General features: G+C 32.5%; 3 protein-coding genes and 1 pseudogene across 3 annotated transcripts; 1 reads left to right on the forward strand and 3 right to left on the reverse strand.

Moving 5' to 3' along the window:
* Positions 1-278: 278 nt before the first annotated feature.
* Positions 279-975, reverse strand: LOC135963280 (larval cuticle protein A2B-like; annotated as a pseudogene).
* Positions 976-1,751: 776 nt separating this feature from the next.
* Positions 1,752-2,377, forward strand: LOC135963284 (larval cuticle protein A2B-like). The gene is made up of 2 exons (XM_065515068.1): positions 1,752-1,763; positions 1,832-2,377. Exons 1-2 carry the CDS (start codon positions 1,752-1,754, stop codon positions 2,294-2,296), a joined length of 477 nt encoding a protein of 158 aa, XP_065371140.1. The 3' UTR covers positions 2,297-2,377.
* Positions 2,378-5,492: 3,115 nt separating this feature from the next.
* On the reverse strand, positions 5,493-6,170 carry LOC135949566 (larval cuticle protein A2B-like). The gene is made up of 2 exons (XM_065499160.1): positions 6,120-6,170; positions 5,493-6,034 (listed from the first exon to the last, which is right to left on the reverse strand). Exons 1-2 carry the CDS (start codon positions 6,129-6,131, stop codon positions 5,564-5,566), a joined length of 483 nt encoding a protein of 160 aa, XP_065355232.1. The 5' UTR covers positions 6,132-6,170; the 3' UTR covers positions 5,493-5,563.
* Positions 6,171-8,278: 2,108 nt separating this feature from the next.
* On the reverse strand, positions 8,279-12,038 carry LOC135951290 (cuticle protein-like). Its single transcript, XM_065500914.1, has 2 exons — positions 12,026-12,038; positions 8,279-8,553 (listed from the first exon to the last, which is right to left on the reverse strand). Exons 1-2 carry the CDS (start codon positions 12,036-12,038, stop codon positions 8,279-8,281), a joined length of 288 nt encoding a protein of 95 aa, XP_065356986.1.
* Between the last annotated feature and the right edge of the window lie 271 nt (positions 12,039-12,309).

The raw sequence follows: 12,309 nt of genomic DNA on the forward strand, positions 1-12,309 counted from the left end.
TGATATCGGACTAATCGTTTTTGAATTATCATAAATTATGTGGAGAAATATCTAAAAAAAATTCACAATTTTAAAAAAAAAAATTTTAAAAAATCTATCCGTAGAATTGAAAAATGTTTCCATTTTTCTACTTCTACACTGTGTTATACAGCGATGGTATTTTATGAGAGTTTTGAAAAACGAAAATCCATAATCATGGCACTTACGTCTTTATGGCTGTTATTGCTCCATATATACATATGTAATTCTGTTTTTTACATCATAATGAAACAAAATACTTTTTTTTAAATAAAATAACTAAAACAATCATCACATATTTATTAATCTTTAACAACCATCAGCCGCCATCAATCCGAAAACAAATACTTAATAAGCATAAGAGATAAGGGGAGATGCGAAAGTAGTTTTCACTACAGCTGGACCAGCAACCAAGGGAGCTGCGTGTCTAACAACAGGGGCAGCGGCATATGTGAAGGGAACGGCAGCAGGGGCGGCTACAACTGGAGCAGCTTTGACGACAGGAGCAGCAGCAACAGCGGCTACCAAAGGTTCACGACGGACAACAGCGTTGAAGCCATTGATGGGGTCGGAGGTGTAGTCAACAATGCGTCAGTAACCATCAGCATCATTCAAAGAGTATTGGCCTTGAACGAAACCACCATCACGAGTTTCAACAGCGGTCTTGGAATCGCCAGTGATGGCATCCTTAACATCATATCCGTAAGAGTATTGGGGATGGGGATCGTATTCCTCAACTTGGGCAACGGCGGCCAAAGGAGCAGCAGCTGGGATGAGGCCGGCGCTGGCAACAGCGAGGCAGGCAGCAAAGAAAGTAATGAACTGAAATTGTATAAAAGAATAACAGAAATTAAATAATGTATTCATTATTAATCCTTTGGGTGAACCATTTTATTAGTCCTTACTTTGAAAGCCATTTTAGAATTGTTTGATTTGATGTGCTCTGAATACCAAAAGTGGATTTGAACTGTGTCGTTTAATTGTTCACTCTGGTCTTTTATATGAAAATGACAAAAAATATAGAAAACAAATAAAATGAATACTAAAATTAAGTGTACAAATAAACCAAAAACAATAAACACACATCAACCCAGCGTACTAAAAGCTAATATTCGTAAACGTTAATTGAATTTGTATGCCATCAACAAATGGAAGTTAAGGCGGTATACATGTTGGTAAGTAAATTCATTGTTAAGTTTGTAACACATAAAAAATAAAAATTGGCTATTAACATTTAAAATATATTGTATTAATTAGATCTGTATAAAAGTAGAGGCTCTAATAATTCTTAATTGTCTGATCGAAAATTATTTACATCTAATAAGAATATTAATAAACCGGATAAGACTTACAGTTGTTTCCTAAAGTGTAATTTTAGCATAAAAAAAAAATAGGACTGCGAACATAGGGTATTTGAAACCCTAATATTCAAATATGACCCTTTTTCCATCTTGTTTCTTATGTGTAACGTATTGAATGACGAATCTACTTACAATCATGTATGTTTAGCTTTTTTACTTCTACACATTTGTGGAATGCATACAAATTCAATTAGAGTTTCCGATTATTAACATTAGCATGTTCGGTTTGTATAGTGTTTATAATACTTCGAAGTTTCATTTTTCTGTGCTACATTTTGTCATTCTAATATAAAAGGCCTGAATGAACAATTAAACGATACAGTTCAAATCCGATTTTGGTATTTGGAGCATATCTAATCAAACAATTCTAAAATGGCATTCAAAGTAAGGTTTATTGAAATAACACTATTCCAAAGGACTGTGATTTAATTTGCGATTTCTTTTCATTTTAGTTCATCGCTTTCTTTGCTGCTTGTCTCGCTGTTGCCAGCGCCGGCATCATCCCAGCTGCTGCACCTTTGGCCGCCGTTGCCCAAGTTGAGGAATACGATCCCCATCCCCAATACTCTTACGGATATGATGTTAAGGATGCCATTTCTGGTGATTCCAAGAGTGCTGTGGAAACTCGTGATGGAGGTTTCGTTCAAGGTCAATACTCTTTGAATGACGCTGATGGTTACAGACGCATTGTTGACTACACCTCCGACCCCATCAATGGCTTCAACGCTGTTGTCCGTCGTGAACCTTTGGTTGTTGCTGCTCCCGTCGTCAAAGCTGCCCCAGTTGTAGCTGCCCCTGCCGCCGTTCCATTCTCCTATGCTTCCGCCCCTGTCGTTCAACACTCCGCTCCATTGGTTGCTGGCCCAGCTGTAGTGAAAACTACTTTCGCATCTCCCGTTATCTCTTACGCTTATTAGATAAATGCTTTTGGATTGATTGCGACTGTTAGCTGTTAAAGATTAATAAAGATGTGATAATTGTTTTGTTTTATTTAAAAAGTGTACTTTGTTTTCAATTACTTCAAATAGAAATAGAAAGAACAGAATTTTAGACTCAAAACAAATTGTATTAAAGGAAATAAGCAGTATATCCTTATGTATGTAGATTGTTGTTTATTTTACTTGAAAAAAGATAACCGGGGACCTTAACTATAATAAGTTTATGGAGATAGTTTCAATATAACATTGCTATGATTATATCAATTTACAATTGATAAAAAACATAATCGAAAAATGGGACATATATTTTATACCAAAATGTTCTCCGTGAAGATACCTTCTTAAAGAAATTTTTTTTAATAAAAAACGAATTTAAGTCACCTTTTCTTCCGAAAAACAGCAGAAATCTAAAATTTTTTGAATTTTTAAATTAATAATCGTTTATTTTTGGATCCATAATTGATATTGCTCTGAGATCTTTTGTATATTATTGCTAATTTAGTTGTCTAACCAACAAAAAATTCGAGTCCATTCGGTCCAAAAATATGCCCTATATTTTAAAAAATAGCAGACCAAGGTATGGCAAAATTTTATAATGTCCAATTTGAAATGCCTATAACACGGAAATTTTACGAGATAAATAGCACACGCAAGCATGTTTTTTCAAAAAATCTTTGAAATCGGATGGGAAACAAAAAAATGGCACGCGTTTAAAAATTTTAGATATCGAAGGTACCCTAATTTGAGCCCCCCACCCGTGGATCATTTGTAGGACTTAAACTCCTTGGCTACGTCCACGTCAAATTTTATACCGATCGGACCAGCCGTTTAGAAATGCCAGGTTTATTTCCAAAAAATTTTAATTCTGCCCCACTGTGCACTGCAGGATGAAATTTGCACCAAGTTTAGTCCTATTGGATGTAATTTAGACACAATATTTCAACAAGATCGGTCAAGATTTTACATAAACTATTGTTCTTAGCAAAATTTGTCCCATATAGTTTACAAAACTATTTCTTCAATTTTTCGAAAAAAAAATGAAATAAAATTAAAAATTGTTTAAAATTTTTTTTTTGCAAAATCAAAAAGTTGTTTCACTTTTTTCAAAATGGGCATTTTTTTCTCAAAAGAAAGCTTTTCACCCCCGCTAACTCAAAGAGTTCTTCACCGGGTTTGTTGAAAAATTGTGCCTAAATTACTATCCAATAGGACTTTTAAACATTTGTTCACTTGACATGAAATCCGCCATATATATTTAATAAATTTCCAACACTATTGTTATATTACCAGTCTGTCTGCTAGTATCTTCTTCAAATATAACCTGGCCAATATAACAACATTTTCGCTGGGATGTTTCTGTAAAGTTTTCTTTTGTTCGAAGACAAGCATTTACCCTCTATTAAATTAGCGGAATTGTTAAAATAAAGCAATATAATTTAATTATCAATAATTGTGTTATTTTTGCTAAAGCAGGTTTTGTATAATGTTCAAGTAGTACGATTCAATGTGCATTATTTAAAAAAAAATGCAAAAGGTTTCATAAATAAAATGGCCCATAATCATAGTCAAACACTAAAGTCGGTTCTTTTTAAAAACAACTTTAAAATAAACAGCTGACATACAAAATTAAAAAAAAATCAAAAAAACTTAAACAATAAAAGTAACGGGGACATCTAAAGAAAGAAAGTAGTTTGTTGTGGAAAAATGGAAAAGATAAGATTAATTAATAATAATTACGATATTTTGGTACTAATTTTATTGATAACTGTTAAATAATTGGAAAATCTCTACCAATATCTTGTAACTTAAACATTTTTTTACTTTGTGACGAACTTTTTTACTCGGCGAAGAACAGCTGATGCTGCTATTAAACGAGTTAAAAACAACTTTAGCTAGTTTTATATTTAGAGTCGAGTTCAGCGTCAGAAGTATACTTTAACTTGTCTATGATAGACCTAAAGTCCACTCTTAAGTAAAGTCGAGTTTAATTCTCTTAAAATGTACTTTATTTTTGACTATTATTATGGGCCAATGTCTTTGTCGTTTCCTACATTTTTTAGGTTAGTGAGAGTCTAGTTTAGAGTTTCTGGGTTTATTAATAATATGTTTTACAATAAAAACAAAAGTACTGAAGAATAAATTGTTCCAATTAGATTTATAAATTTATTAATTTAGATTTTAAAAAGCTCCACATTCGGGATTTTCTCTCATTCAAAAGATATTTGAGAATCCTAACTCTTTCAGTATTAGAAGAAGAAAAATAGCCACTCAGAAAAGATTTCTTTCATTGCAGAATGGTTTTATTATCAGCCGATTTTTTATTATTTTCCGACAGAAAGCCGATTTTCATTTTGCACCACAGCACTATAGGTTAAATGACTACTTTTTCTGTGCTAAATTAATTACTTACTTACTTAGTTTATTGTTCTCCATTTTTACTTTCTTGTTTATAACTCGCTAAATTATTTAAACATGCAATTGAAAATTTGAAAGCAATACAGGCTTTTCAACAAAATTTATTAAGTAATTACGATGCAATGTCTTTGACTGCGTGACAACACATGGACTTTAACATTTACCAAAAACAAAAAGCTGACTTAGTTAATTTGGAGTATTGGTTACAAAATGGCATTAAAAAAGTGCAATATTTGCATTTGAAAAATTGGACTTTAGCACAGTTTTGGTAGCCGTTTAACCTATAGTGCCGACAATGCAAAAATAATCTTATCTGAGCGAAGCCGGTTTTTGATACACACCAGAGGGGAAAACCTTTGCGCCTGGCCTAAACCTGGTTAGTTTTACTACTTAACCTATTTTGTAAAGTAATAATAAGTTATTACCTATTAATAACACTGTCCAACAGCATTTTTGAACCTTATAATTCTCAAAGGGCATGTTGAGTAGATAATTTTTGTAGAATAAACTTATAGTCCAGCCGGTCTGAGTTTTTTAATTTTTTGATCGAAGGGAACATTATACTAAATGAAAAAAATATTATAAGTTAATATCTTCGAGAATTCTATCAGAGTTATATTGTGGAATTTTATGGGGATCATTTTTGTGGAAGATCTTACCACTCCAGCTCCTCTCTTTAGGGGTCAATTTGACCATTTTTTCTAGAAAAGGTTAAATATATTTTTTTGAAAGGACATCAATGAAATAAAACAACATTAAATTTCTAATAAAATAAAATAGTCATCACATCTTTATTAATCTAACAGTCGCAATCAATCCGAAAGCATTTATCTAATAAGCATAAGAGATAAGGGGAGATGCGAAAGTAGTTTTCACTACAGCTGGGCCAGCAACCAATGGAGCGGAGTGTTGAACGACAGGGGCGGAAGCATAGGTGAATGGAACGGCAGCAGGAGTAGCTACAACAGGGGCAGCTTTGACAACGGGGGCAGCAACAGCGGCAACCAAAGGTTCACGACGGACAACAGCGTTGAAGCCATTGATGGGGTCGGAGGTGTAGTCAACAATGCGTCTGTAACCATCAGCGTCATTCAAAGAGTATTGACCTTGAACGAAACCACCATCACGAGTTTCCACAGCGCTCTTGGAATCACCAGAGATGGCATCCTTAACATCATATCCGTAAGAGTATTGGGGATGGGGATCGTATTCCTCAACTTGGGCAACGGCGGCCAAAGGTGCAGCAGCTGGGATGAGGCCGGCGCTGGCAACAGCGAGGCAAGCAGCGAAGAAAGCGATGAACTAAAATTACAAAAAAACACAATTTACATATTTTATAATAATCCATTTTATAATAATCCAGTTGTTTTTTGAAGATATTCCTTACTTTGAAAGCCATTTTACTTTGTGTGCTTGGTTGAGATGCTCTAAATACCAAATATGGATTTGAACTGTGTCGATTAATTGTTCACTATGGTCTTTTATATGAAAATGCCCAAAAAATATAATGTCTATCAAAATGACCAAAATGAATATGGACATTTATTTTCTATGACAAAATGCGATAAAATACAAACCAACATGCTACTAAAATTAATAAACGTTAATTGAATTTTAACTCATTCAATTGTTTTGTGGATTGTATTCAGTTACTTATGCCAAATACAAAATAGTATGTCATAATATCGAAGTAAAACAAACATTGACTTCTTTGTTTTTAATTTAGTATAAAGTGTACCCACACAAAGTTTCTAAATAACTTATTAAAACATGGCTTCAATATTTCAGGGGTATTCCCGAAGCGCAAGAGGTGTTAGTAAATGTACATATGTATGTATAGTTTAAAACCGATTACAATACTCACCATCAGTCGCACTTTAAGATACTATATACATTTAGCAACAATGTACACTCATGCACAAATCAAGGCTGGCTAACTGGCTGGCTGAATTTAAAACGCATAATAACATGCATTAAATACTCGTATGTGACAATAATACAATTTATAAATACGTACATACATAATACATATATTTTTACCTATATTAAATAGTAAATTAAAGAAACTATTAAATTTCAATTTTATCCATTCATATTCCATCTGAATTATGTATTAAAAATATTTGTTTATCCACCCAAACAACAATGATTATTTATTTAATTTTTGAACTGTTTCTCAACGACTGGCCAATTGACAGAACGACTGACAGTAGCAGTAAACGCTGTGGATCAACAGCCGAAATTAAATAACCAAAGTCAAAGCACGCAATTGGTGTTAATTTGAACATTTTCCAATATTTTGTTTAAGCAACTTTAGGCCCACAATCAACAACATCAACGAATTTTGGTTATATTTTTTACAATTTAAATTTTAAATAAATGCACCTCATGCGCCTGCGTATAAAGAAATCGCAGTGCATTTTGCGTTGGTGTACACTCGAAGAAAAAATTTTGTCGAATATTTAATGCTTCACTACTAGAAGTGCAAATAGCGGAGATTATGAAAATCATGGAAATTTAATTGAGAACTGGAAAAAAAATGTTCGGTTCAATTCCTAACACTTCGACTACATAAAGTCAAGAATTTATGCAAATTGGCCACTTAGTTTATATATAAACAGCTATGAAATTTTTTAGAGTTTTCAATCTGAAAAAAGTAAAACAAATTGCATTAGGGAAAAAGTGATTTTTTTAATAAAATTGGTTATAACTAAGATTTTACCAAAATGGATTACAATACCGGAGGTGTGTACTTAAAATATTTACTAAATGTTTATATTATGTGTAAAATTTCGTGTTTTTATTAGTAAAGTTTTTTGTGAAGTTATGAAAAAGTTCTTTGTCTTCTGTAGTATAGAACTTACGTTGCCTGTATTTGCCCAAGGAATGATACATATGTGGTAATTTGTGGGAAGGCCAAATTGTTTGCTACTACTTGCACCGAAGAAAATAATTTTCTTTTTTCTAGACACATACTCACATTTTTTGTAACTACTTTTAGAGAAGCATGAGAGCTTAATGGCAACTTTTTTAAAATTGTATTTGTGGAAAGTGCTATGAGAATATAGATTGAGATTTTTATTGAAAATGTTTGTGAGTTGGTGGGGGAGGTGTTTATCAGAAAGGAGGGGAGGGGTATTGCCAATTTCAAAAAGAAAATGCTTATTTTAGTAGATCCCTAGATCCCTTAGAAATAATTTTTGCCGCATTTTTGGCTTTTGGACACATAGTGCAGTGGGTCAAAATTTTACTTTTTTGATCGAAGGGAGCATTAACTAAATGAAAAAACGGTTGTAAGTTATTATCTGAAAGAATTCTTACTGTCAGAGTTATATTGTGGAATTCTATGGGGATCATTTTTGTGGAAGATCTTAACACTTCAGCTCCTCTCTTTAGGGGTCAATTTGACCATTTTTTTTAGAAAAGGTTAAATATATTTTTTTGAAGGACATCAATGAAATAAAACAACATTAAATTTCTAATAAAATAAAATAGTCATCACATCTTTATTAATCTAACAGTCGCAATCAATCCGAAAGCATTTATCTAATAAGCATAAGAGATAAGGGGAGATGCGAAAGTAGTTTTCACTACAGCTGGGCCAGCAACCAATGGAGCGGAGTGTTGAACGACAGGGGCGGAAGCATATGTGAATGGAACGGCAGCAGGGGCAGCTACAACAGGGGCAGCTTTGACAACGGGGGCAGCAACAGCGGCAACCAAAGGTTCACGACGGACAACAGCGTTGAAGCCATTGATGGGGTCGGAGGTGTAGTCAACAATGCGTCTGTAACCATCAGCGTCATTCAAAGAGTGTTGACCTTGAACGAAACCTCGAAGAAAAAATGTTGTCGAATATTTAATGCTTCACTACTAGAAGTGCAAATAGCGGAGATTATGAAAATCATGGAAATTTAATTGAGAACTGGAAAGTGTCGACAAAAAAAATTATGCTGTACATTTCATTAAAATGTTGTGAGGCACAGAAGCAGATTATTAGCTATCTTATTCTTTAATTAATAGGTGTACTAGAGTCATTTAAAACGTAACAAATCTTTGCTCATATTCTTGTTCAAAAAGCTCTAAATCTGGACCCTACTGTTACTCGAAAAACACTTAATGCAGAGCTTTTAAACATACTTTTTTAATTAGACTTGTTCCTTAACAGTCAAATTTTTTAATTTCTTGATATATCCAGGGACAAGGAGGAGGGAGGTATATTTTTCAATAATAAATCAACGAAAGACGCCCTGGTTCTTATGTTATCTTCATAATATATATTCAGGAGGCAGTCCATTCTATCTACCTTCCATGAGACACATATTTCAAACAACATTTCCATTTTTGTGCCTGACATTTTAACCCCAAGTGCCATTAAGGGTTAATCTCCATTTTTGTGCTGTTATTATAAATACTAGACTTCATGTTATATTTTTCTTAAGTTTCATCAAAATCGGCCCAAAAATATATAACATTTCGCTTTCGCTATCTTTCCATTAGAAATTCCAAAACGTTAAAGTAAAACTTTCACAGTGTATTTATAGGTTTTACTTAAAATTCAAATAAGTAAGGCAATTGAGCTAATTCGCCAAACTATGGCCAAATAATTAGTTTTCCTCGAAAATTGCAAAATTTAAATCGCAGGTACGGAAAAACAATAGGAGATATTTTCATAATTTTTTAATATTTGTATTCCCTACTAGCTGACCGCCCCGCCCGGTTTCGCTCCGTAGCTATTTACTAATGTTAGTTCTTCAAGTTTCTCCAAAAAACTTCTCTTATTAAGAAAAATTTTAATTCCGAGTTTTATTCTCAATAAATCCCAATATGATGATAAAAAAATTCGGAAATTAGTTTACCAAAATTTAAAAAAAAAATAATTTTTTTTGGTCATACCTGCGAATAGGTTGACGGTATCCTACGAAGACAAAAAGACATATATGGGCAAGTCCCAGAAACAGTCTACCAACAAAAAAAAAATTTAAATGAATCAAACTTGGAATTCTTAATTGTAATATTAGACTAGATATGTATATATGTTTTTATCATTACTTAAATGTTAACAAGATGGTTCGATTGACAGCTATATTTTTGACCATTCAATTTAAATACAAATTAATTTTGAGAAATTTCACTTTGAATGGAATTTTTCGCAACTTCTCACCGAAAAAGAGATAATTTTCTAGCATCTGGATAATTTGTAACGAGCGTCACGTAACGTGCGTCAAAAAATGTTCTCGGCTTTTTATGAAAACGGCAAATGTTTTTTCATGCTAATAAGTTATATTAGAATTCTCTTTCATTCATCTTTCTTTTAGGAATAGATTTTGTGTGCTTTTTATGCCAAATTCACTAAAATTACGAATAAACACTTCAACTTTTAATGTTACTTCCACTTTTTGTAACGTGCGTCACAAAATTTTGCGATCTATTATTTCGCAAGAAATTGCAATTAAAAGGAAATGTCTTATGCCATTTGGAATTGCACTTAAATCTCACTATAGCGTATAGTATACGTTGGAGGTATCTTATTTGAAAAACCAAAAAATGTTCATATTTAAATATGAAAACGTGTACGAATGAAACGTTCGTCACGCAGGATTTGCCCATATGTACAAGTAAATATGTTAAGTAAAAATTAGCTTTTTAATATTTCTCAAAATATGTTAGTTCTAATCCAACATTTCTTGTTCTAGTGACCTGTGACACGTTAATGGCCTGGGGAATTTTGAATAACTATAAAATTTTTTAACCAATTTTTGGTTTTTATGTCTCATTAGAACGACAATTACGTACACATTTCTATTCTTTTAAATTAAATTGCAATAGCAATTTTTTACAAAAACTGAACAAATTGGATTTTTTCCTATTCTGAGGGCTTGCGCACGTCTTAACCTCAACCGATTTACCTTAAATTTTTCAGGATGATTTAGTACCAACTGGGGGTGAGACTGGCAAAATCCAACTTTTGTTTATTAAGGGCCACCCAAATGTAAATATCTGAAAATTTACATTTTTTTATAACCATTTAATTGCTTACTCTTTATTATCTGCCACTATTTGCAAATATATTTGTTTTTGACTTATTTTATTAGAATTATTTGATTATATTACCAGATCATTAGGTCATGTCCTACTTAGTTTCTCGCATAATTTTTTTTTATTATTTTAAATTATTCGATTAACCGAATAATTTCTATTTTAATTTTAAACAGAAAATAAAACCACGAATTTTGAGTTCTTATTTTAAGTATTTTATTAATAAAAGAACAAAATCATAAAAAAAAACATAACAATTCAACCAAAAAAAACTTTTATAAAAATTGACTTGGAAAAAACTATCTCGCTGATTGTAGATGTTGGAGAAATTGAAAGTAAGGCATGATCAAGAATATCCAATATCTCAGTTCTTTTTTTTAGTTTTCTCTAAGCATATAAAATCCTCCATTATACCATTGGAGTCCTTTTTAGATTGTTTTTAGATTTTGAATACTTTTAATAATTTCAATAAGTTCTGATAAAATACTCGTTTCAATAATGTCTTCTGCGTGGTCTATTATCATGTCCTCCTCCGACAAATACATGTAAATTAAATATGTCAGTTGTTTTACTCACTAAACATATTTCTTGGATGTTCGAAAAATATGTAATTTTACTTTAACATTTGTATTTGAATTATAAAAAAAATGTTAAAGTGCAAAAAAAAAGGAATTTCGGTTAATCGGTTAATCAACACAAATTAATCGGTTTATTTGTTATTTGAAAATCGTCAATTTTGAATTATTCGAACAGTTAACCGACCAAAATTAATCGGTTAATCGATTGAATACCCTAGGCGTAGATGTATACAATCCTCATTTGCGTTGTTAAGTTTTTGGGATGATATTGAGGAGTTTGAGGATGATTATGATGTCCGATAATCAGATGATAATTGTGGCCATACGATCTTCTGATATAAGGTTTCGACTGCTACATCCCTAAAGGAACTTGTTGACATTATGATTGTCATAAGAGCCATGCCACGAGTTATGGGAACGAACGGGACGATTGTTTGGCCAAAAAAGACAAAAAGCTGATATCGCTAAGAAAGAGCGATCTTAGAGTACTTACAGGGATATTGCTGAATTAACAGCCCTTGTCTGAGTGCAATGACTGCACACTGCACTCATGTCATTCCGGTGCGTATATACCTAACATTGTGGTCTCATATACAATCAAATAAATTTTGGTAATGTTGAGTCTAAACAGTGCAGTTACAGGGCGAGACACACAACTAGTCCTCTCGGGATTTACGTTGGATTTCCATTATATTAGGGTAGTGTAGAGTGATGTGGCCTCCCTAACAACAATCCACATACATACAGCCTTAAAAGTGAGTAAACACCAGTGAATTATTTGATTTTTTTTTTAAAATAGTGAAAATCATAAAATCTATTCATCGATTAAAATTTAAAAGTTTCGGATTGTTGCAGATTATTCGGAATATTAGGTTCGGTTCTGAATAAAAGGGTATAGGTCGGACTCTAATGTTTTCCATCATTTCAGTTTTCCATATATAATTCACTGGTGTTTGCTCA

This window comes from Calliphora vicina, chromosome 1, assembly GCF_958450345.1.
Source record: "Calliphora vicina chromosome 1, idCalVici1.1, whole genome shotgun sequence".
In the NCBI taxonomy this organism is placed as follows: Eukaryota; Metazoa; Arthropoda; class Insecta; order Diptera; family Calliphoridae; genus Calliphora; species Calliphora vicina.